The sequence below is a fragment of the Lagopus muta genome, chromosome 6 (assembly GCF_023343835.1).
Source record: "Lagopus muta isolate bLagMut1 chromosome 6, bLagMut1 primary, whole genome shotgun sequence".
Classification (NCBI taxonomy): Eukaryota; Metazoa; Chordata; class Aves; order Galliformes; family Phasianidae; genus Lagopus; species Lagopus muta.
In genome coordinates, this window is record NC_064438.1 from 47928938 (window position 1) to 47955385 (window position 26448).

General features: G+C 45.5%; 1 protein-coding gene across 2 annotated transcripts in view; it reads right to left on the reverse strand.

Annotated features, from left to right (window-relative positions):
* CCDC85C (coiled-coil domain containing 85C) overlaps positions 1-26448 on the reverse strand; it is a 101640-nt gene that overhangs the window by 36852 nt on the left and 38340 nt on the right. For both annotated transcript variants that reach the window (XM_048950201.1, XM_048950200.1), the window contains exon 2: positions 1738-1814. In XM_048950201.1, the coding sequence (XP_048806158.1) occupies positions 1738-1814 (77 nt within the window). The remainder of the gene's footprint in view (positions 1-1737; positions 1815-26448) is intronic.

A 26448-nucleotide genomic window follows, 5' to 3' on the forward strand; every position in this document is an offset into this window, starting at 1 on the left:
AAGATCCACATGGTAACAGCTAAACACCTTCCAATGAGATGAAGCAAGAAAGTGTGGTTAAGTGGATTACACTCTTCCAGGAAAGTACTGGGAACAATGTGTACATATGCATGTGAGTGTGTGCAGAGACAAGTTTTCCTTGCTCTTCTTGCTCTTTTTGTCCATAGTTGGTGGAATCTGAAAATGAAGCATAAAGGCAAAAGGGCTGAGCCTATTAATTACTGTTGTTTTTTTTTGTTTGTTTGTTTACTTCAGAAGATAGACCAGCAGAGTGCCGTGCTCGGCCATGGCAGGATGAAGCCAGGCCAAGGGCACATTGAGCAGAGCCTGTCCCCAAATCCATGCGTGTCCCTGGCAGCTGCACACACACAGCCCATCTGGTTATCGATATCTCCAATGGAATCATCTCGGGGCTTCAGCTACCACCCGCCAGCACAGGGGTTGGGAGAAAGACAGAGGGAGTTAAAATTAAATTAGCAATTGATTAATACTTGAAGTCACTCAGTAGCCGTTGTTGAGTGTCATTTGGGGGCTTTAACCCTTCGGTGCTCCGTGCTCCATGCATCACAGGTGGCATTATCAACAAGGAAACTTGAAACTTGGGGCAATTTTTTAAAAGCTCACAATGTGGTCAAAATGTGGATTTCAATAAAATTATGACTCACCAGAATTATTTTATTGACATTTCAGTCAGCACATAGCCTCCTTTTCAATTTTATTGTTTAACAGGAATATTTTGGAAACAGAACAAAAGGAAGATACCAGAGCAGTCTGTTTTTCAGACTCAGTGAAATGCAAAGAAAAAAAAAGAAAAAGAAAAAAAACTGACAAAAAAAGTTTTGGAGCAAAACTATTCCAAAATTTAGTGCTTGAAGTAAGAAGCAAAGTTTATGGAAAAAAAACATTTAACATGCCAGGGAAGTAGAACAGTGCAACAGTGAAAAGATGCAGAGGAAAGGGAAAAAGAGGAACTCTGCCGATGGTTTAAATAGACAGCTCTTCACTGATTTCAGCAGAGCTGCCCCCTCTTTACAAAGAGTGCTGTGTTGTAGGGGATCCAGGGGACATATCAAACAGAAGGATTGTTTTCTTCCTACTGCTTGACATTCCTATATATAGATAGGTAAGCACAAGGAGCGATCAAAAGCCCAGCGGCACGTGGAGTAGACTTTGAAGGATGGATGCAAGCAAAAAGTGCCAGTTTTGAAGATGTCTGCTCTGCTTTCAGCGAGATCACAAATAAAAGCTGTGAGCCAGCACTGCACAAAACTACTCCCAAGGCTGTTCTTTTACTACAGCCTTCTCATTCAACAAGATAAAAGCAAATGTAAATGGGCAAGCAAGGCAAAATCCCAGAGCAAGGACACCGGTGACACCAGGGCCTCATACTGCATGGAGGTGCCCACGTGCCAGCACAGCATGTGTACTGCTGCTGCTGTGCCAGCAGAGACCCCCTGCCCACCCTCTGTGCACATCCAGATGTACTCCTCCTCAACACACACAGGGAGGCTAACAGAGAATTTGCCATTCTTTTCTCTATAGCCAATTTTGAGTTAGCATTACTGCAGAAGGTGCATAGCAACAGAAGACCGAGTTCCATTATCAGGGAGTTCACAGCATTATGCTCTTCACCTTGTAAGAAATCCCTACTGAATTCAGGTGGGCAGACAATTACACAGAAACCAGAGATCAGAGCTTGAGGCCACATTAATACCTACTAGGAAATAAATAACCTACCTGAGAGAGAAGCTTGTTATCATCCTCCAGCAGTTTCACTTTTGTTTCAAGTTGTCTGATGTAGTTGGAAGATGAATCTTTAGGAAAAAAGAAAAGATGTATTTCAATTTCTTGTGTTAGAGGTAAGTGCTGACACATGGCAAGGCATTTCTTCCCCCTGTGGAACACAAGTTTGGAAAAAAACTACTGACTACAAGCATGATGGGTAAGGAGGGGACTCCAGCAAAAGATTTGTTTTTTTTCCACTCAAGAGCTGAGATTTGGTAACAGCAGCTCCTTCTGTGAATCCACCAGTGCCATCAATCTGAGGGAAAGGGAAAAAAGGAAGGAGTCTCATAATTTTTCCCTCAAACAATTTCTGAGCTTTGAAAAATGCTCTCATTCATCTAAAATGCACCAAAATACTCAACGACAGAACAAGATGCCTCAACTCAGGTTCAGATAAACCAACCCCTTAAACACATGCTTTTTTTCCTTTCAAAACCAACTGATAAAATCCACAAAAATAAAATCTGTGCCAGAGTTCCCAGCACAGTAACAGGGTATGAGGCATACAGCCAGGCTCCAAGCTGAAGTATATACATCCTGAAGCATACAGCAGAAATGCCTACCCATGAGACCTCTTTTTTTCTAGTGGAACTATATGACAGAAACAGGAAAGCAAAGTACAGCACAACCCCACATAGTACAGCAATTTTCATCCTGAAGGAATTGAATGGCGAGTTTACCCTGACAGTAAGACAGCAACATCAAGGAGGGTGACCTGGCACAGAAGATAACTTTCCAGAAAGATAACTTTTTGCATGGGGCTTACTGCTAACCAAAACATCTGCTTTTTGTTTGGAAATATGCTTTGAACCAATACACCTGCAAATTTTACAGATATTAAAGGAACTTAGGAGAAACCTTTTAGCCATTTCCTTTAGAGCTTAACAGTTTGCACCAACTGCCTCCATCCACCTGTATGCCTGTAACATTTCTCCACTCAATTTTGAGAGCGGAGGCTGTGAATTGTTACAGCAAGAGAATAAGAAGGAGGGAGTTTTGCAGCTTTAGCATATGAAAAAGAAACCTGAACAATCTCTGCTAAAAGGGCTCTGTAAAATGGAATTATGCTTTCCTTCATTTCAATTATTACAGAATGACTGCAAAAGCCACTATTCAGCCAAAGGACCTCACGCTGAGCATGAATCAGAGAGGAACAGAGTGTAACACAGCACAGGGCTGCTGCCGGCTCCATTCCGGATCAGCTTGCCATGGTCAGCAGGCACCCTCAGCTTCATTTCTGCACACAGAAACACGTGCACATCCACATGTGTAAGGTTTAGGCTCGCTCTGTGCCAAAAGGCTTATCTTCCTCTGTGCCAGCACCTGCCAGAGGCACTCAGTGCAAGCCTGAATGCACTTTCTTGGCCACTCTTTGGGCAGTTTTGCAGAAGAGCTAGCATGCAATCTACCACTAAGCACTGAGTGTTTTGACCAGTCAAGAGAAAAATTGGAATATGCTTGGAGAAGCTCTACCACAGACAAGAGCCAAACCACAAATAAAGGAACAGCGGGACCCATCACAGTAAAGTGCCCAACTCAAGCACGCGCATTCTCAGAGGAAACATGTTCACGGCTTTGTTTTGATAATGCTTTGTACAAAACCAGGAAATCCAAATAAATCCTCATAAAAAAAGCATAAGACGACACCATAGGGAGCTGTGTAAGTTCAGTGAATGGCTTTAGTGGCCTAAAGATTCACAGCAGCGTTGCCTTTAGCTGCAGAGATGGCAAGCTGTCTGCCCAACAGAAGCTCAACCACAAGAGGGGCCCACAGATCTCAGGAAAAGAGGGCAAACAAAGCAGGTTGTGTGATCGATCCACAGTATCTTCCCAACTGAGGTCTCATGCAAACAGTGCCAAGAATTTAGTCATGCATACAGAAATGCAGAATAAAATGCTGCAGATCTCTACTTTAGTCAGCAGGATTTCAGCACTAGCTTCAAGAACTCACTGAATTAGTAATGACCCAATGCTCCATTAGGGTGATAGGGAATTTAAAATCCTTAAGGATCCTTCATGGAGCACAGTTTCACCCCTTTTGTACCCACAGCTCAGCCCAGTAATGCCCATTTGACTAAGCAGTGCCCAGAACAACCTCAAGCTCCATCAAAAGACTTGCTGAAACCCCACCTCTTCCATTTGTGTGCTTGATACAAAGCCTCCATCTGCAGATCTGGCCAGATAAGCTGTCCTCCTGAGCTATGCTCCAGCTTCACCAGGAAGCACGTGCAGCAGAAGTGAGCACCCCTATGCAGTGAATGCAGTGATGCCAATACATCAGCTCCTGATACTTATCTCAATATATTGGGGCATCCAGCTCCAAAGAAGGATTCAAAGCAGTGTCAAAAGACATCTTCTGGGATTCCAGAGACACGGACTGAGCACAGCCTATGTGTGCATACCTTGTACACACAGCAACACTTGCATAAACAAGTGCAAAAATGCTAGACAGTACTACAGACCTGTATGTGTTGCAGGTCACATGCAGACACAAAAAAAAAAAATCAGCCTGTAATGAGCCTTTCTCCTGCTTGCAGTTCAAGTCTGCTTCACAAGCAGCAGTGCCCCCACCGCTCCCCTGCTAATCTCTTATCATTGCTTCATGTTTTGATTGTGCCACATATGGAACTCTATGCCACGCTGCATATAAACAGCAGCAATAACAGCAGCTTATGGGAGCTACTTCTGAGCCCTCCTCCCCACCCTGTGGCCTCAAAGGGCAGAGAAGCTGAAGGAGGTCATTTTTGGCATCCCTACCCTCCAGCACAGGGATATATGTATATGGCTCAAAGTAAAGGCTCACACCCTGAGCTTCACTAGTAATGCTCTTCGTGTGGTAGCTTTAGCATTGCTAACATCTATACAGAGTTAATGTTAAATGGTTGAATAGTGACACAGAAGCTGCTGTGTTTAGGTCTTGAGAGCTACAAGGAGTGACCAAGAGATTGGCCATAGCTGCCTAAGAAAAAGAAACAGTGAGAAAATTATTTTCAAATCCTTTGCAAAGAAAAAGCTATTCCTTGGACATGCTGGGGAGGCAATCTCTATACCTCCAGGAAGGAATGCACACCACAGTCACCATTAGCATTAAAAGCCTGCTCTGAGACTTGCTAGAACTCTTCACACAACACTGCTGAACCCTAAACCATGCCTGATGTCAGTTAGAAAGCACATCACAGTAACATAACATTTAAGTAGAAAAAAATCAACTTAGCTTTTTTGTCAGCAGGAGATGCTCCATGTCAGGCAAAGGCTGAGAAACAGTGCTCAGAACCACCACCACCCGCACTGTACGCTCGGAGACGAATAGTCTCCATCTTCTGGGCCTCCTTGAGCTGAGGTGGACACCAGACGAGCCCCCTGCATCTTGATCTCAGGTTTAAAGAATCCCATGACAGCAGGCAGTAACACTCCAGGCCGAGACTCTCCCACGTTAGATCAAGAAACACATTCCCAGCATTTTTCTGCCTCTGACCTTCCTCTTATCAGTGAGTTTCCCCCCTTGCCTGCCTCCCTCACAGCCGTGGGGTGAGGATGGCCCCGCTGACCCACCCAAGAGAGGCATCAGAGCTGGAATGTTGGCAGCTTGGACCCCCTCGTTCCCATTATTAGGAATGATTAGGAAAATGAATGGTCTCAGCACCTTGTCAAAGCCTGCTGTCAGCCTTGAGGAATGCTGCACCTTCAGCCCAAGAGCTTTCACCCTGGCAACACGAGCCAGACCCCTGGCACACCCAACTGGCCCATCATCTCACAGAACAATACGGCACCCACTTTGAGTCCCCATACACCACCTGGTGCATCACCAGAGTCCTACTGTGTCCTACCCCATAATGCAGGGTAGGACACAGCTCTGTGAGTGCATGGCACAATGAAGTACAGTATCAAGATGGAAGTCAAAGACACGTGAGAAGAAGAACTCAGGAGTGTGTCTGGTCAGCTGTGATGGGATGACACCAGGACCAAAATGCTCTTCTTCTCACACTCCTCAAGGTCATGGGCTGCAGCTATATGAGCAACGCTTGCCTTAGTTGACCAGATGGCACCAGACAGGATTTCCCCTCAAAACTTTATGTCTCCCGCCCACAACCCTTGCACACATCAGACTGGCCACCACTCCTGGAGCACTTCGGGCAGCAGAAGGAGGCCAGGACTGGCCCCAGCACAGCACCTCTGCAGGCAGCCAGCAAGCAACACTGACAGAACTCACACCAAGAGTGCCATAATTAGGCAGCGCTCACTTACACAACGTAATTGCTTCAAGCCAAACTGTTCACAGAGCTGTAAAACCTGAAGTCCTGTTTCTTTAAAGAGCCTTTGAAGAACTAATTGGACATAGCTCCATTATCTCCGTGAGAGGTAAGAGCACTGCATTCCAGCCCATGAAGGAGCATTACTGATATTACCCACCGCCCTCAAGATTTACCATCTTAAAAAATACACTCCATCTGGAATCCACTGTGATGCAATCTAGCTGAATAAGTTTTCTCCACGTAGACAAACCAATTAATACTCATTACAGCTCAATTAAGGCAAGACAAATCACTCTACCTTGTTTTAACTAAATGCCCTTTGATGGAGCAGGAACTGCCTGGCTCCTGAAGCTTATTTAAAACAGAAATTAGAAACTGTTTCAACAATCAAAACAATCTCTCAGCCTGCAGAGCACAGAGCAGCATCATTTTAAAAAACAGTCAGAAACACTGGAGCCTTTCTGATCCTCATTTGAGATTTCAGAGGAAGCTGTCTGAGGGGTAAGTAAGATGAATTATGCATTTATTTTGACAGTAACAAATGTTTTTATTTCTACTTATGTTATTTCTCAAAACTATGAGCATGCAGAGCAGAGGCTTGCATTGTAGCAACGTGGTTGGGATCGAGCCACATCTATTTAAGCCCTTATACCAAAGCTTTTCTTTAGCACTTGAACAGATTTAAGAAATGTAATGACTTAGTACAGTTCATAACAGAGATGCAAGAAAAGGTTAATGTCACACTCCTTGGAACAAGGATGCTCCAGAGCCCCCCAGCTGCCTCAGTCACAGTACCTGCACCCTGCTGGGGCAATGCAAAATGGCCTCCTGCTGCGATTCCTCCCCAGGAAACACATTTACAAGTAGGATTTACAAAAGCAAAGCACAGCTCTATTTGCTTTGTCACCATCCTGCCAACAAGACCCTTCCATCCCTCACCAAAAGCAGCGACCCCAAGGGGATTCTCCCAAAGCCAAGAAAGACATAGGAAGGAGAGATGTTCTGCCAGTCTTATACTTCACCACGACCTGCCTCATTCAGCCTCATGTGATGGGATGCTGGGTGCTCCTGCTTCCTCCCCTTACACTAAAGATCATTCCATAGAAAGATCTTCACCTGTGCTCAATAAAACATTTCACTGTTTGTCAGCAGTTTTGTTATCACACCTCTACTCTTCAGCACAATATTTCAGATTCTTACTGCTCTGTTGGTTTTGCTTCTTGACACAGACAACCAGGCTGAAAAATGGGCCAGCGGCTACGTCTTGTGAAAAAGGTGATTTATTAAGGCAATAGGGATTTCTTAGACCAGCTGGGAAGCAGAGGAAACTCACATCTTTTTGTACCTTGTCACTACAGAAAACGTTCAGAAGTGGACAAAATCATAACCCCTGATTTTTCCTATGCAGCCCCCATCTTTCTACTCTTACCATCGAAACCCACTGATAGAACCACAGAATCATGCAGGTTGGAAAAGAACATCTGACGCAACCCATGGTGACACCTGTCTGAGTAAGACTGGTAAGATCTGACCTCGTATAGTTCAAGTAGTGGTGGTATCTCAAGGTACTGAATAGGTATTAAAACACTATTCAAGACAATAGAGAAGTGCACCGTCAATTCCAAATAACACAGAAATCCAGTCTCAGATTAACACACTTTTTTTTAACCACGCCACACCAGTGGCTGTGTGCTAACAACAAGGCTGTGCTAAGCACTGCTCAGGCAGGATGATGGGACATACACCACTGGAGCTATTTAATTAACGTTTTCAAGCAAGTCTCTAGCTATGAGATCTGAAATTTTCCAAGATTCCAAGCTCCCAATTCAGTTACAGTTCATTAGGCCTGTCTGGGAGCTTAGCAGCCTCCAGCCAGTCTGTAGAAGTCCGATAAGGTCTCTCTGACTTCAGATGTCACTGTTCACTGCTGCAACTCTCAGCCATGACATCACCTTCCAGCACAGCACATCTGCCTACTGCCGCTGTCAACAGCAGCTCAAGAGCTCCTGATACCTTATCAGGATTTCATTAGGACGCAGCTGATAGGAAAGGAGGAGTGTGTGCCTGTGTGTGCCTGGCATGGCAGAGCAGCCAGGAGAGAGCTGTCTCGTCTCTTCAGAAAGTGCCTACCCATATCTCCTTTTTTGTCTGGTGACCTTTATGTTACAATCTTCACAGGGACCATCATTCTATCACCTCAAAGCAGCACAGGAGCCACTGGAGAGCTCTTGCACCACACTACTAACCCATGCAAACCGTACAGCCTGCTTAGTGGGAAGGGGGAAATAAAGCAGCAAAGAGCGTATTATTGCTGTGTGAATTACATTTCTACACAAGAGAATGGTAGAACATTTTGTTGTCTTTCTATAGGAAAAAATGGCAGCAGTGATTCCCAAATTTCTCAGCAAAATCTTCTACCTGTTCCCACTGCCTGCATAGCCCAGCTCAGCCACAGCGATCAGCCACTATTGTTTGACCAGGCTTCCCAGGGAAACCTTTCTTTCCATCCTCCAGAGATTCTGAAGGCAAACAACCTAGCAAAAGATTAGTGTTTAGTTTGCAAGATGTGTTTTAGTGCCTAATCGAGGACAAAACTCTGAAAACAATCAGCATCAGATCTATTTGAGGCTCAGCCTCAGACTGAGCTTTCAAGCAAAATTGGATGGACTATAATTAGATGCAAACCCAGTGCTAGAAATATTTGTGTCCAACACTCACGCAGCCAGACAGCTCTGACTGATGTATGTGTAACAGAGGGAAGCTGATTTACACGAGCTGCAGCACGCTTGCCCTGTGAGTAGAAAAGCCTGCACTGTCAGATGCAGCAGGTGCTCCCTGGATCAGCCCCAGGTGCTGCAATACAGGCAACACCCCCCACAGCTCTGTGACATTGGGCAGATTTCAAGTTTTGCTTGGCCTCTTTAAGACACTGTTTGCTGTCCAACCATGTGGATGGGCTCAACGGATGCATGAATATCAACAGAACAATTTCAACAGAACTGAAGAAAGTTCAAATTTTAGGTGGATCAGAGTGATTCTCCCTTGCAGAGTGTGGTACCAGCACTATTACGTCAGTGCTTACTAGCTGACAGGAAGGGAGACAACAAAGACGCAGAAGCTGTATGAACAGGGCAAGATCTGACTGACTACTGTAGGTGATGCCGTGCTCATGAAAACCTGCAAGTGAAAAACTGAAGAGAAGACAGCATAAGCAGCACAAGCAGACCAGAGGATCTTTGATTGTCCCATTCCTTAGTCAATACAGATTCAATCAAAAACATTCACTGCCCATGGTCAGGGCAATACTGAAACAGTGCAAGAACTGCTGCCACCAAATCCAGCAGAGTAAAGTCACAGCCTACTGACCAGTGCCAAAGTAGTGAATTAGGAGATCATCATAATCTTTCTTATCCAATACCTCTCTGCTATTGCTACAGATGGATAAGGGCTGATCTACCACAGTATAGCCCATGCAGGATCTTCCATAAGGGACTAATTTTAGATACTGAGAGCTAAATCCCCCAAACTAGACAGATCCATGTATGGCTTCTCATTGGTGCAACAGACATCGCTGATGTACAGAAGGGAATGGACGAATCTTTCCACTGACATGACCAGATCCTATGAGCTACTTGGACTGGACCCTTCCTTGGGGCAAGAGAGAGGTAAACTAAGTTGTATCAACAACATTGATTTGGGCTGGAAGTTTCTCACAGCTAATGGGATTCTGCAGCTTTAATGATTATGAAAAGGTTAAAATGACCTGCCAGGCACCCTGAGTTGTTTAAGCTTCTTTTCCTTCCTCGTGCTGCTTTAATCTTGGTAACTCAGTCACGTGACCCAGTTAAAAAAAGCCCCAAAGCCGATTAGTGGCTTCTACGACTCAAAACTACTGGCTATTAAGGACTCAAAACATTTGGGATGGTGTGACTGCTTTGGGAAGAGGAGTCCACTCCTTTTGGGTGCACCTCAACAGATGCTGCAGCCTCCATCCATCAACAAGATGATGAAAGGGAAGAATTCCTGACAGTAAGGATACACACTGTACTGATCTACACCAGTGTCAGACCAGTTGCTTAATTCTTCCCTCCCACATCCAAAACACAGTCTCTCCCATCTCACCTGGGCTACTCTCATAGTAGACCCTTCCCCTGTCCATACAGGCAACTAGCAACTAAAGGCTGACCCACCATACAATCAACGTACTATGCCCAAAGCCTCCACTGGACCTACAGTTTTGTGGCAGCACCCCTCAATTCCTCATGTATAGCAGTTCTGTGGAAAAGGATGTGGTGGACATTTGCAATTTGCAACACGGACAAGAGTCCACATCATGCTCCAGTAAAAGCAGTATATGGAATAGCACTGTGATGCAGAAGCAAGAACCCATACAGGAACTGAGAAAATAATCCTCCATCATCAGTGCTGCTAAGGATCTTGAATGCAGATCTGTGGCCACTTTTAGGCATCGTGCTTCAGGAGTCAGGCAGACTAGCTGGAAGGAATTTAGGGAAAAACAAGGAGGATGAGAGAGTGGAAAGCATAATCTAGCAGGAGAGCTCAAAGGAACACAGACTAGTTAGCCTGGAGAAGAAATGGCTGAACAAAGACATAGTAACGGATTCAAGTGTGTAAATGATCATCAAAAGAAGCAGCAAACAAATTGCTCTCTGTGTTCATCCAGGAATAGCAAGCTCTCTAATAACAGGGATACAGGAAGGCTGGAAGAGATGGCCCTGGGTGGTTGAAACTGCCTCTGATGTTGGCTTTCATAAAGAAGTTACATAAACATCTGCTGGGAGCAGCGTAGGTACAGCTGGGTCTGCCCTGAAGCAAAGGGATGGGTTTGGTGACCCAACAGTGCTTCAGTTCTGTTCTCCATGAATATCCTGAATGCACTACATGTGAGAAAATCTATGGCTACTTCACTTAAATTCCAGAAAACAAATACCACAATTATTTAAAGACAAAAATGAAATCAGTAAGTCCTCATCTGGCACATGAGACCCAATAGTCTGAAACCATTTAAGCATTTTCATTTTGTATCTCCTGCAGAAATTCTCACCTAACTGCACAGTGGCTGACAAAGAAAGGCGAAAGAAGAACAGGTAAGCACATAGAGAACAAGTTCTGGCTTAGAACCCTAGGACACTAATAGGATACAGGCAATAAAAAGGTTCTATTGGAAACAGTTGGCTGCTTTAAAATACCGCTAAAGATTTCAGAGTTAGTTCTGCCAGAAAAGAGAGTTGTCCTCTTTAGGAATTATCATTCCCAGCTTTTCCACAGAAATCAGTAATCCTAAATCACAGAAGGCCAACACGCACCAGGCTCGGTATGACTATAGCAACAACATATGGCCTCTGTCCCAAAGAGAGGGGCTCAATGAATGCAGGCGAGCTGAGGAATGCCAAGAACCCACGTTGGTTTGGAAACAGCCTCAGCAGCAGAACAGCCAAACCACGGTCAAGGTTTGCAGACACTGTGAGAAGGGAAGGGCCTGGAGAAGGCTATGAAGACAGTTGTGTCCACGTACACAAAAATGTTTCTCTCCGGATCTGAACTCAAACAAATGCACACAGATTTCCCCCCAGCTTGGGGGACTGCTGTTGTTGCTCAAAACTTCAGCATATTTGACAAGCCCTTTGCTGAGTATTTCGATTTTACGACAAACCTCTAGTCACAAATAGTTCAAAAGCCTGTGCAGAAGACACCAGGTTAATCGAAAGCCTTGTGAAACGGAAGGAGCTTTGCTTTGAAATTTTAGATTTGTTTGAATCCAGAAGTATTTTCTCCTGAACACATTGGCATTACTTCTCAGGTAAGAAGCCCTACCCAGTTTCAGATGGCTGCAAATTTATATTCAACACTGTGCACACAAATGGGCTGGTAGGCTTTATGCAGAAATTCCAACTGCCTTTGAAGGAATTCTGCTTAGAAAGCAATAGCACAAAGCAGTCCAGCTGCAGAAAGGCTCTCCTGAGTTTACAAAACTACTTCCTAAGCAACCTGCAGGGGAAAAAGACTGATTATAAGGCAAATTGATGTTTTTGTTGTAAATGTATACAAATACTTGCAAAGGTCTTTCTTTGTCAACACCAAGCTGAAACTTCTGCAGGCTCCGAAAACGCATTTCTGATTGTAAATTTGCTCCCCCTTTTGCTTGGGAAGATTCTTCTGGACAATAAACTCAGCGAGCCTGGGAGAGGACTGCATAATTATCCGCTCCACACAATGGAAACCAGCCTCTCCAACACGGTCCTCAACTGTCAGGAATCCAAGCTGGGTGATAATTAAAGCTCAAAACTCCTCTTCTGCAGAGCAGAGAGAAATTAAACTTTAATTTCCAGTCCTCAGATACCCCCGTGATGCTCAAGGAGCCCCCCATTTAAAAAATCCCATAGATGCAAATGATGCCCTCTGCAGTACCAAGAGGAAAAGTTTAATTGGCAGAGAGAAAAACTAATGATTAGGTTAATGAAAAATAGGCTCTATTGACTCAGGCTGCTTGACTATTCCTGATGAGGGTAAACAGCCTTCCCTCCCCCTCCTTCCCCAGCCCCCTTTGTCTGCTGCATAGGACAAGGCTGAAAGCAGAAACTCGTTCAAAAAATGATGCCTCGGTGGGAAAAGGCTGGAGCGAGATCAAAGCGTCCCAGCCAGGGGCCCGGCAGCACAACCTCCATGTGCCCAGGAATTCAGCAACCCCCCCTGCAAGTTGGCAGGATTGCCAGCTGCAGGCTGGGCTCAGGGATCCACCACTGAAGACGGAGGGTGAGAGCGACAGCCGAAAAAAAGCCAGGCAGTGTGAAACACTGCAAGAGCTAATTAAAAAGAAGAAAACAAGCAAACAAGAGCAACAGAAACTGGGATCACAGTCACTAGTTCAGAGGCCAGCTGAGGTCCGGCTCAGGGGTTAAGGAAGACCCATTGCAAGGCTTTCCCCAGGATTAGCAGTGCCAAAAATCTCTGCAGTGCCCCAGGTCACGCTTGGGGTAGATAGGAGGAAACTTCTGCTCAATTGCCCAGCACACACCTGGTTTCACAGCACCACCTGCTTCGGCCATGCTACCTGGGAAAAGACTTGGTTGGGAATTTTTTTTTTTTTTTTAACATAACATTTTTTCATGGTGAAATGCTGATTTATCAAGAGAGCATTTTTAATGAAAACGTATCCAATTTCATGCAATTTTTAGCTCAGGATGAACTTTCTATTAGAACCTCAGAGAAAGCCTAAAATAGCCACAAGCCTATGGCTTAAGGCAATCACTGGGGAACGTATAAATCCCTGCACACTAAGCTCTTCTTGAGTTGGGGATTGTATGCATTGGTATCAAAGACAAAAATTTCTATGGCCAACAATATGGAGCTTGGCTGCACTGCAGGAAGAAACCCTGCATCATTTCCTATTTGTCAGAAGTAACTACTGCTGTTAAGCCAGTGGCTCACACCAGGTAGATAAGGCACCAGTGTTCACCCTAGCTAGGTTTGGAATATGGGCACACTTTGCCACTAGCTGGATTGATGTGCAGATCTCTCAGTGACAAAGAGCTTTTTGGGGGTCCCAGTGAGGAAGCTAATCTCTACTACAGGCCAAAGCACCAAGGGGACCCAGTGTTCTGCCAGCAGTTATGAAGACTTTCAGAGCACAGGTTTCACAATGCGGCTCGGAAGAGGAGAGACCACCAGAAATGCAAGTGGTGGGTATTTTTTTGGGTACTTTGGGTACTTGCTGAGATAACTCTTCCCTCTTCCCATCGCGCGGTTCCTCCTTTTCAGTCAGACTCAGAAAAACAGAGAGACTCACACCGTTGTTCTGCCGACTGTAGTTAAACATTACACGCTCCAAATGCCTAGCGATTTAACTCAGTTTTGATAAACACAGTCCAGTGGCAGCATGACCATGGGAGGAAGGTGCATGTCTTCCATACACCTCTGAGGACTGAGCATAGCCAGGAAAAACAGCCACACATAAAAACTGTGAAGTATTTACAGTTTCTCTACTGTGCAATCCTTCAGTGTCGAGCATAAAGAAGGCATAAATCTGACTCCTGCCAGCTTTCATCTGATATATAATTTAACAACAGTAATTGGGTCATGAAGGAGCCCCCTCTTGCCATCAAATCACACACCATTGCCTGTGTTCTTACACAGGTGTGGGGGAAAATCCTCTTCTTGGAAAGCACTGACACTCCTCTCCCTACCTGCAGTCATCTTCTGCCAGCACCTGCAGCCCTGCTGGAGGAGCTTGCAAAAGGAAATTAAACAGGAAAAGGGCTGTCAAGTGCAATGTGTTGGCTATGCCGTGCTGGCGGATGGTTTGTCAGGGCCAGCTGGAAACAGCAGTAGGCCAGCCAAAAATACGCTGTAACCTAAAACTAAGCATAACAGGGATTCCAGATACCTGCATTGAACGACACGTGGCATAGTTTAAGAATCTGGATACAGCTAACGTATAATTAATGCCTGGAAAGAAAGGCTAGATAATACCTTAGACACTATGTTATTAAAGAAGTAGAAATAAGATAGAAGAGTAGATTAAAACGTATCACTGGGCTGCACTGATGCAATGAGACAATAGAAATAACTGTTTTAAATCAGTTAATAGTATAACGTTAGTACAATAAAAGTAGGAGCAATCATTTAGAAAGAGCAAGTCAATCCTCATATTTCTCTGATAACTGTGCTTTGCTATCATCCAGGCTACTGCTCTAACCCAGGGGTTTTCTGGAGTACACAACAAGGCCAGCCCTACCCAACCACTGGTCTTGTCGTGCACTCCAGAAATGGCTCCAGTGGCCCCATCTTCTGGGAGGATGCTGAGCCATTCCACTGCAAGGGGAACATGAGCAGGGAGCATCTCATCCAACAGGTCCCTGGCTATTGGAGAAACTCATGTTCCTGGGAGAGCTGCACAGTCACCTTGCCCAGGGCAGTGTGGGCAGCCCAGGCATGAGTCCACCAGGGATAATAAAATCAATCCCAAAATTATCAGGCAATCAGAAGAGACTTTCTGATTCCACAAGCTAAACAAACACATGCTATGGCTTTGCAAAAGGACTGTGCAAAACTGTGCAAACATAAGGATACATTTCCCGGATAACGCATTCAAAAGTTAAACCATGCAACACAGTCAGCCTCCACTGTTATTCATTAACAGGTTTATTACTCTTGCTGAAGCCCTTTGGACTAAGCTGACCACTCCCTAAAGGTTGTTAAGGTGCACAGCTCTGGGTTGCCAAAAGCTGCCTCCATGGTTAGCTCCCAGCCCAGTTGCTCAAACTGCACAGACAACTGCAGGAGCCACTTCTGCGTATTCTGCTTTGAATGCGTATTTGGTATCTTGGTTTTAAAGCACAAGTTCACAGGAGTAAGTTGCAAGCACAGACCCCTGCTTGCTCTGCAGTGTCACATCCACGAGTCAATGAAAGAGCCCAGCATTCTGCGTATCCATAACACAGCAGAACAGGGACAAAGGGAAGGGATACATGAAGAGACGAAGACACAGGTATCTTCCTTCCTGGTAGAGATGTCAGCCTCGGTTTCTCCAAATCCAGTACACAACAAAAGCCCCTGCCGTGCCAAGGGACCAATCTCAGAAATTACCTGTGTCCATGGAGGGCCTTTCCCTTTCAGATCCTCCCCAAAGCAGATTTTCCTCCTGCTCTTATTTAAACATGATCTGAGTAAGCAAGCCGACATTACCTTCACAGAGAAACTATTCCATAACCTAACAGCTTTCACCTTGAGGAAACATTTCCCAATGACTTACTCCTTCAGCTAATTTCATCCCATTAATCCTAACTGTTTGTGCTCAATCCACCCCCACTTTTTCCCCACCCCTTCCCATACTCATGCTCAGTTATCAGACCCCCACAGAGGCTGCTCACTCCCTGCCACCAGGAAGGCAAAGGCCTGATCCTGACACTGGCTCACAGTGGGCTCAGCCTTCACAGATGCATAAGGAAAGCCACGGAAGCTGTTTGGACAGCTGGATTTGTCCTCTCTTCCCCCAAGTGTACTCTAAACACAGTTATAAAGGAAAAGTCACCCCTGCCTTGTTGCACAACGTGCTTTGCAGTGCCAATTTCCATCTCACAAGCACACTGCCTGCACAGCGCTATTTGTGTTGACCAACAGGAATTTAATCAACTAACAATAATATACGGGGTAATACTCAATTGTTTGAATCCGCCAGTCAGATGAAAGGATTTACAAAGGCTGGATTTAACTCCCAGCCCTGGCAGCTTTCCCACAGTCTCGCTCTAATCTACTGAGCTAGAGAGAATATGTGAAAACTCCAAAACCTGTGTTTTCCTGCAGGGCGCGTTAAATTCAAGTCTCTCAACTACAGATCTGTACTTTTGTCATGTCCCCTGCTCAGCCACCTGCTCTACCTAACCCTAAGTGAGCATTACACCACAGCAAAGCACACTCAGAGACAGCCAGCTTACGCAATCACTAATTCCATAAGCATTACAATGTCTTTAGTGACAAAAAGGCTAAACAAAGCTCAGAACGGCAGCAGCCAATTCACTGCACAGACTGCACTGAAGAAACTGATGTTGCTTGGGAAAGCCCATGAGCTGCACCATTGCTGGTTCAGCAGTTACCACCCCCCTCAGCAGGTTAGAGAATGTCTTACAACACCGCAAACCATTGACAGGTTTGTGTTTGCTTACTTTGGAGAAGAGAAGCCTTATTACACAAAAACAGTGAAATACTCCTAGATGTTTTCACTAGTAGCCCTGCAATCCAGGACCAGAGGAGGGCAAGTGCTCACTGCTCTGGGAGCCAAGCAATTCGGCTGGAAGAGAGACAAACATGGGGGCAATCCATGACAAATGAGCTAGTGCTGGATATAGGAGGAAGCAAGGAAGCAACTCCAGCCCACATCACTATGTTCCTGCATCCCTTCCAAGCACAGACTGTCCCACCGCTGGGTTGCCTGTTAGCCCATTCCTCTGGCAACCTGGCACTGCTGGTCAGGACTCCAGGGCAGAGGGCCTTTGGCCACAGCCTGAAGGCCATTTTACTTCTGCTCACCACACAGCTTTAGAAGCACTTAGGGTAGGGGAGGACTGGAGCAGTGGCACGGCTCCCCCATCCAGCCAGCCTCTGATTTTGCAGACCAGTGCCTCGGAGGGACCATAGCAGAATGAAGAGAAGAAAAACATAAAATGTGTTGAAGCTCTCAAGCAAGGAGAACATGAAGTAAAAAACACCAGGATTAACCAGCAGTAAAGACAGACCATACTACTTTCCACAGGTCAGTTGCAATATTTGACTTGTTCACAGCCCAGACAGATCCCTGTCAGCTGTTGCAGTGTAGCACTTAATAAAAGACACCTCGGGAGGTTCAGTCAATATATCCACAATGGGACAGTCTTGGAGGGACTGCCAACATGGATCCCCCCCCCCGGTAGGAAGTGAACATGCACAAGTTAATTTCCAAAGACTCAGCTTCATGGCCAGCCGCGGTTTGTGGCAAGAACACAAGAACAAAGTAGGGACAGCAATTTCCTGTGTTGGAAGTAAGTTTGGGCAGAGATTTGATAGCTTTAAACCCCCAGGCTTAGGTCTTCCATTTGACAGACTACAGTCTTCTGCCCCAGGAAGCATCCATCCCCAAACACTCATTAAAAACAAAAAAAAAACAAAAAACACAAAGGAAACATCTCTAAGCATGGAGATGTTTAAATGGGCAATACTTGAAGATGCTTTTCTAGACGAACCCCTTCCCAGACCCATTCACTGCTTCTGACATCCTGAGGAGGTATCAGAGCTGCAGACTTGGGAGTTGAACGGACCACAAGAAGTGAAGAAACAAACACACACAACACCAAGAGGCACAGCAGGTCCCTCCCTCCCCCTGCAATCTGCACTAATCTCCTCCAACGTCTGTGCTGCAGAAGATAATTTAGAGGCAATGGCATGCTCCCTAACACATTGCCTCTCTCACACAGCAATTAAATGTACATCATTGTCTGGCTGTCCCGTATCCTTGGGGCAGGCAGGATTGTCATCATCTTAAAGTCATGATTTACAGAGGTAATAATCATGGCACCAGCCTCATTACATGCCAACTTTCGGGAAATTAGGTGATAGATATTATTCATTAACTTGCCACATGATACCCATATCCATCCATCTGTTACAGCTGAGCTAACATTTTGGTTCAGAGCATGCAAGCTAATAGCTTCTTTAGGAAGGAAGGAGGCATTGTCCTGAAAAGTGATGGGAGAGAACAGGAGGATTGCAACTGTATAAAATCTGCTTACCAAAGGAAAAAAAAAAAAAAAAAAAGAAGAAAGATGTCAGAGCTTGAAAGCTTTGTGAGCAACAGAAGGATGCTCAGGCCAACACCCTCCAAATCAGAGTAATACACAGTGCTCAAAAATGGCATGCACAAGTCAAAAACTTAGTTCCTGGTGGGCTCAGTCCAAAAAGGTGAATATGAAACAAAGTGGATTAACACTATTTCAGGGTGCTCTAGCAGACTGCTTCATGACAGTGAGCTGTTTAGAGCCCTGCAAGGAGCCCTCTGCACTTTGCCCATAGAACTTGCTGGAGTCCAGCTGTCCTACACCATTAGAGCCTAGGGATGCTCCAGCCATCCTCAGCAGCTTCCAGGAACCCAGAGCAGCCTTTAGCGGCCTAAGGACTGTGAAAAGAGGTGAATGCTGAACACCTGCTTCTCAATCAAGTGCTGGGACAGAAACTCCCCAAAGTACACAGGAGAACAGTCACAGAGGAGATGAAGGCCTCCAGAGCTTATCCTGCTCTTCACCTAGGCTCCAGTTTTGCCTCACTGAGATGGACATCTTTTAAGAACTTAATTTCAGGATGAGTCACTGCCAAAAAGGGGGAATAAAAAGGATTCCTGTGAAGTATTTTTCATTATTATCTTTTCAGAGACGGCTGTGTTCTTAGGAAAAGAAACCAGAGGGCAAATGCTGAGACCTCAGAGGCACAACCCTACATTGCACAGACATCTACTCTCAAGTATTAGTCATCCTTAGGCAAATAATACAAATGGTTTCCCAGCAATTGTTTTGCCAGAAGGAAGAGAAAAGTGAGTGTGGATGGTGCTGCTATTGCCAGTGCCAGCCTTTGATATGACAACACTACAAGACTCTGAAGGAGGCTCTCCAGCAATGCAGAAAGTTTGTGCCCATCAAGCTACATCATGCCCAGAGGCCAAATTTATCTTCTCTAACCCTATTCGACCCTTTTAACAAATGCTTTCTCAAGCAGAACACATTAACAAGTACCATAAAAATAAAAGGGTTTCTCATTCCTCCCTCAAATGCAAGGAAGTGCTGTTGTCAGCCACAGGAAACACCAGAGCTGGCTGGGATCTTGTAGCTGGGAAACCGCTGCAAAAGAAGTGGCAGAAGAGCAAGGGACTGGGAGGAGGGGACAGAAAGCAGACTGGGAGCTTGGAAGCCTACTGTACCTACAGGCTTGCTGCTAACCATGGGCCAATGGGACGTGTGGCTAGGCACAGGGAGTCAGCATCCACCCTGGAACTGCCCAGCACAAGGGCAGCCAAAGTCTCCAATGCAAGCAGTGCCCAGCACTCCAGCTCCAAACTGGAGCTGATGATCCCCTCCCCGGCTCAGGGCATTTGGATGAGCAGAATCAAAAGCACAGCATGTGACAGTGCAGAAGCACTTCAGGAGAGGTATTTGCATCCCAACTGTGCAAGGTAAGAAAACTGCCAGCACAGCAGCATTAACGAGTCTGCTGCTGCCAATGTACTTCACAGCACTTACTGAACAGCTTGGTAACCTGAGGAATGATTAAAAGCGAAGTGAAAAGGAACTGTGCTTGTAGTCCATATGCTATGCTGGCCAATTACATATTAGGAGACCTCACCACAGCCTCAGGCTCCTTATCCTTCTCAGACAATGGTTTGATTTCTGGCTGGTCCTGTGTGGAGCCAGGAGTTGGACTTGATGATCCTTCCAACTCAGAATATTCTACAATTCTCTTACCCCAACCCCTTCACTTCAGGCACCAGGTCATCTCCTCCTCACTGCTCCTGGGATCAGGGGGTGGGAACTGGGCTTGAGTTGGAATAATTGTGCTGCGTCGGCTGTCCTACGCCAGGAGAGGTGCAGCTCTGGCTTGGTAGCACACACTGGTGATGTGGGGGACATACTGCCCAAGCTGCACAACCAGACAGAGACAACACATCAACGCTTGTTTCCAACTGTTCTCCAAAGAAGACAAGGCTCTCTACAACACTAAAGGGTTAAGATTCATTCTGCAGCATTGCTCATGACATCTGTAGCACATGATACTGTTATTATCATTACAGGGATGTAATTATTGCATAATTCCAGGATTCACATCAACAGATCTGTGTTCCTTCAGGACTCAGCCGTATTTGCCTAGGGCAACAAGATGGTAGAGAAAGCAAAATGTTCAGCAGGCGGAAAGGGATGACAATATGAACACAGACTAGATATGAAGACACTTAGGCTAGAAACTAGGAAAAGGAGGCAGGAGACTTAGGAACAGCCTTTCAGCACAAACAGTAAGGACAAACGGGCAGTGAGACCCTGACATGGGCTGCTCAGAGAGCTGTGGGTGCCCATTCCTGGAGGCATTCAAGGCCAGGTTGGATGGGACCATGGGCAATCTGATCTGGTGGGTGCCAGCCAGCCAGCCAGCCCAAAACAGAGTGCTGGAACTGGATGATCTTTAAGGTCCCTTCCAACCCAAGTCATTCTATGAAATCATAGAATCATAGAATCACTAAGGTTGGAAAAGACCTAAAAGATCACCCAGTCCAACCGTTCACCTATTCCCAATAGCTCCTACTAAACCATGTCCCTCAACACAACATCCAGTCTTTCCTTGAACACCCCCAGGCTCGGTGACTCCACCACCTCCCTGGGCAGTCCATTCCAGTGCCTGACCACCCTTTCTGAAAAGTAATACTTCCTCATGTCCAGCCTGAATCTCCCCTGGCGTAGCTTGAAACCATTCCCCCTGGTCCTATCGCTAATGACACGAGAGAAGAGGTCGACCCCCAGCTCACTACAACCTCCCTTCAGGAAGTTATAGAGAGCAATAAGGTCTCCCCTGAGCCTCCTCTTCTCCAGGCTGAACATTCCCAGCTCCTTCAGCCTCTCCTCATATGGCCTGTGTTCCAGACCCCTCACCAGCTGAAAGTGCTGAATTGATTTCAAAATGATCCCACCTGGGACAGAAAGCACAGGCCCTCCCAAACAAAATACCCTCCAGTATCAATGTATTTTGTACACAGAGCCTGCTGCCACACGACATGCACACAGGCCTGGCATCACAAAGTAAGGCTTAATTAGAAGTAGATTCCACCCAAATTAACTTGCAAATAGAGACGCAGGAGTGAATTCAGCCCCAGCTTAATTCTACTAAGTTCACTGAAATTACCTCAGAGATTAATGTGGCCAACTTGAATACGTGTCTCATAGCCATCAAAGGAGCTGTGCACTTGCAAAGGGTATAACAGGTCTCTTGAATCTGCCAACCGTGAGCTGGGCACGTTCAGGATGAAGGCAACAGACAGAAGTCCCTCTTGGTTCAGATGCCCTTTAGCACTTCAACTGCTGCTTCTGCAGAGTTTTTGGACCAGGAAAAAACTGACTTTCAGCTTTTCTCCAAAGTAACACAAGTAACACGCTCTCCTTCAGGTCACTGCTGCAGCACGGGGAGGCCCTTGGGAGCATGAGCTTTCAGACAGATTAGTACAGCTTCACTGGAGAGGGAAGGGCAACAGACACCACTTAGCAGACTGCAAGCGGGGCTCATCCCTGAACTGAATTTTCTTCACAGTCTCACAGTCCCTTGATCAGACAAGTCAGCTCCAATATAATGAAGTACAAACACTTTTGCTTTCACTAATTAGTTTTAATTAAGACACTGGATAAAGGGTAAGGATGTCTTTTTTTTCTTTTTGCCTTTACTCTGATTGTCTTCATTTTTAAAGAGGATCTTAAATATTCAGATGCCTGAACCACAGCTTCAGTGACAATATCTCAGGTAAACAAAATAATGGAGTATTTTACAAATATTGGCAAGTTTGCATGTAATTATCAGCACATTAAGGTCCTGCATACCCACCTGATGGATTTATGATCACCAAGAGAGCAAGGAGGCCTTCCTCATACAAAGTTCTAGAAAAATTTAGGGAGTTTATCACAGTTACTGCGTCACCATTGGCTTTTTAAACCCTTTTTGTGTATTATAATTAATGGTTATCAGAGTGATGCACAGCTATAATCAATTGTCTGTGCTTCTGCCCATTAAGGACACTATCAAGGGCAAGAAAGCACAAATAAAAAATAGAAAATGCAATGCTCTGTCCTCTTCCCTTTCAGCCTTCATGCCATGGGTCAGGCCGTTATTCCTGAGCACAAACTGTTCACATTCAATGCAGTTCCCCCCCATTCTGCCAGATGACCCTGAGGCTGTGCTGGGTGGATTGCTCTGGGGGCCATGGGGCAGCCCTGCCATCCTCAGTACTCCCAGGCGCCCGACTCGCTGCTCTAATTTTGGTGCTGACAGCCTTGAGAGCATCTGGGGAAGATGTCTGCTGTGCAGACGCCAGCAGCCAGTGGCAGAGCCCCAGCAAAGCAGCAGAAACCCCCCCCAAGAGGTGCACAAAGGGCAGTGCCACGGGGACCCAGCAAAAAGCTGCAAATCAGCACCTCCAACACCACCGCCTGCCAGATCTTTGGAGCGTGCAGAGCTCATCCTGAATCCCTTTCTTTGGAGAACAGGGAGCTGCTCAGATTGATGCATTCCCAAATCCCTGATTCACTCTCTGCCTCTTTCCTGAAGAGGAAGAGCTACAGTCATCCCTAAATGCCAAAGATAACACAGTTGAGAAAGGGATGCCATATCACACACCAAACTACTGGAGAAAATCCCACTTTATCTCAACAAGACAATTTTCCCTTCCTAGCTCCGGCAGAAGAAAGGCCAACCCCACCTAGCTGCAATTGTTTAACCCAGCTGCAGTATCTAAAGCAACGTCTACCTGGGAAAAAGACATAGGGCAAATACTTCATGCCTGGTTCACTGTCTGTAGCGGGATGCAGCGCTTGGAAGCCAAAAAAATAAGGACAATGGCAGTTATGAGCCAGATCGGGGGAGTATTACTTTGGAAAAACAGCCCGTTGGGAAGATGATACACATCAGAGGGGCAGTTTGACATGAGTGCTGGGAGATGGGCAGGATGAGCAGGTTAGACTTTTCCACCTCTGTACATAGGTGTGGTGCCACAGCAAGACTTCCCTCCTTCTTGTCTTCAGAACACCACAGCTGCACTTGCTGTATTGCCTCCTGAACGCATTTCATGCACATCTATGTGGTCACCCAGGCTCAACAAGTCAGCTTGAAAACATCAGTTTGAAAATCCCTAGAGCCTGACATTTAATCCCAATAGGCTGAACCCACCAGCTCCTGCACAGGTAATGTTGCAAAAGGAAAGTTCATGCTTTTTGTTCCTGTGAGGAAGAACGTTCAATAATATTGACGCTCATTTTTAAAAAAAAAAAAAAAAAAAAAAAAAACTTTTTGCAAGGCTAGACAAAAGATACCACTGTCCTGGGAAACATCTTTCCCACTAGTTTCTCCTTAAGGATTCAGTTTAGGCTTGTGGGAACTTAACACATTAGAAACTCGCCCATAATTTGCATGCCCCAAACAGCAGGAAGATATGAGATCTGGTATTACTGAGATTTCATTCCTTTGGCAAAACATATTCCAGAACATTTACTTGCAGAAAAGTTCACACATCATTACAACTAAACAGCATGCCTAGTGAGTGAAGACAGGGCACAAGATGACACATTACCCTGTGGTTTTATTATACTAGCTCTGCTTCCTTACCTCATTTGCAAAATTAGGGCTGGTCATAATCCTTCCATCAGTCTTTCCTGAAAATTAGGAAGAGGCTGAACCAGATTTTCCAATTAAAAAAATCTTCCCACAGTTTCAGAGATGTGAAGACAGACTTGCCAAGTATTTCATCTGAAGGAGCTTTCTGAAGTACCAACCCAGCACCTGAATGCCGAAACATTCCTTTGCAAGCATGCCCCAGGAGCATACGTGGCCCAAGTGATCCCCACACCCTATGCCCAGAGTACCAGTTGAGAAGGAACACAAGCCAGAGGACACATGAAATTAAAGATCTTTAAAAGCTACACATCACCCACTGCAGCTAGGACTCTACAACTCAAAAGTGCCATTTGGTGATGCTCAATGAAGCCACCTCCGCTAGAGAGCTCATGGTTCAGTTAAACCTTGCTATCCACATTTCACAGATGGGAACTACGATATGGAAGAGCTAACTGACTTGCCTAAGGTTACACAAGAAGCCTGCTGTCAACCAAGTCCAACAAGGCCCAATCCAGCACGTTAACCACATTCTTTCATGTGGTGACCAGTCTGAGGCTTGCAAGTTGTTGCTATTTTGCAATACAAAGCCACATCAAGCCCCTCCTCAGCAGATGCCCACAGCAGCCCACAGTGACAGAACCAGTGACCAAGTCTTACACAATGGCTGTGAAGAGTTTGGAGGTCAGTGCACCTATTTCCCCCACTGCTGGTGAAGCAGCCCCTCAGCCCCATACTTCCCCTTGCCCCCAGTGCTGCAGTCACTGCCTCCCAGGCCTTACCTGCTGGCTGCAAACAGGCAGGCAGCTGTTGCCATAACACAAGTTACCAAGGAAATAGAACGATATGTCATCAATATCAAGTGCAGGGTATGCACAGATAAACCAGCTAATTTCATTTTGGCTGAGGCCACTCCTTTTGTTCTCCAGGACCCATAACCCACCTGTGAACAAGTGACGGGTTTCTGTGGCTTTACACCTTACCATATGCACAAAGCAGAGGCACAGAAAGACTTCTGGCCCACAGAGCTTCCTCATTCCTGCAGTCCAGCATTGCAGGCTGCCCGGAGGGACTGCAGTCTGTGTAGTCGAGGTTTTCCAGACCTAAGAGAACAAAGCCCTGAGCAACATGCTCTAATTCTGTGGCCAAGCCTCCTTCAAGCAGCAGGTTTCACTAGACACCTCCTGAGGTCCTTTCTAGTCTGAATTACTTACTGGCCTTTCCTGAACATCGCTCTGCCTTCCAGTTTTCCCTCACCATCATCACCATAAGGCAGCAGCACAGGCAGAACTACAGCATCTCAGTCTTTTTTTTTTTTTTTTAAACCACCCCTATGGGCAGCACATCCTTCCTGTGCTGCAGCTCTGAGCACACATAGATGTCATAACACACGCTCACAGCTCCTAACTCTGCACGAAACAGCAAAACTTGAAATACAAAGGCAGGTTCTGTAAAGTCTTGTCAAGAGAAATAAGCCCAAGTTATTCATAGAAATGGGGCTGAGTGCAATCGGCCCAGAGTTAGAGAACGAAGACCAGAACCTCACTCTTAACACTGGAGTTACTCAAACAAAGCTCCACCCAATCTATGATTCTCAAACATCAGGCTAGGAATATTCCCAAATCCACAGCCAATAGGAAATTCCAATATTAACTTAAAAAATGAAATTCAAATATTTGATGGAAATTTTTTAAATGATCAAAACATTCAATGCAATTGAGTCAGTAAAAAGATGGCAGAGTTATAAGTTAAAGAAAGAACTGAAAACAGTCGATCTGCAAAGCTCGCTCCCTGCTCTAGGATATTATCCCACACTCCTACTCTATTTTACATGTATTTGCCTGGAGCTGTGGGCAGGAAGGACTCCTCCCAGCAGCACCTACCATACACTGAATTCCCCTACCTGCTGCTCTGAATTCTCTGCAAGTTGGATGGTTTTACTGACCTTGCAGGAAAGAGAGGGTTTTCCCCCCGCTTTTTGTTAAACAAAGTTTTAAAAACAAGCTATCTGAGTGCTCACATTCTTCCAAACAAATTCACACGCACCTTAAAGTCAGGAAAGGGAAATAACCTGACTTGTGAAACAGGCTGGGATTTACTTTATTTTAATTATTAAAAAATGAGAGTGTTAATTTCAGAGCCTTCAATAATTGAGTTTAATTACCCAAGAGACAAAACCGTCAGGCTGAAAGCTGTAAAATATATATAAACAAAACAAGACATATCAGCAGCAGGCAGAATGACTGAATCTATTACCACATCGCCAAATAAATGCCACACTACAGAGCCGTGGCACGGCTGAAGGTAATAAAAGTGACACCGAGCGTTTTGGGAGGGAACAATGCAAGCAGTCCCACATTCAGTTAGAAGCAGGTGACAGCATCCTTTCTCCCACTCAATTGTGCGTATTCCCATTTTTAAAGATGCAGCCCCTCATCTCCTCCAGATCCTTTGTGCAGCACACAATGCTCCCTGCACAGATGGCAGTGACTTGCCAGACAAACCGCTCTGGCTA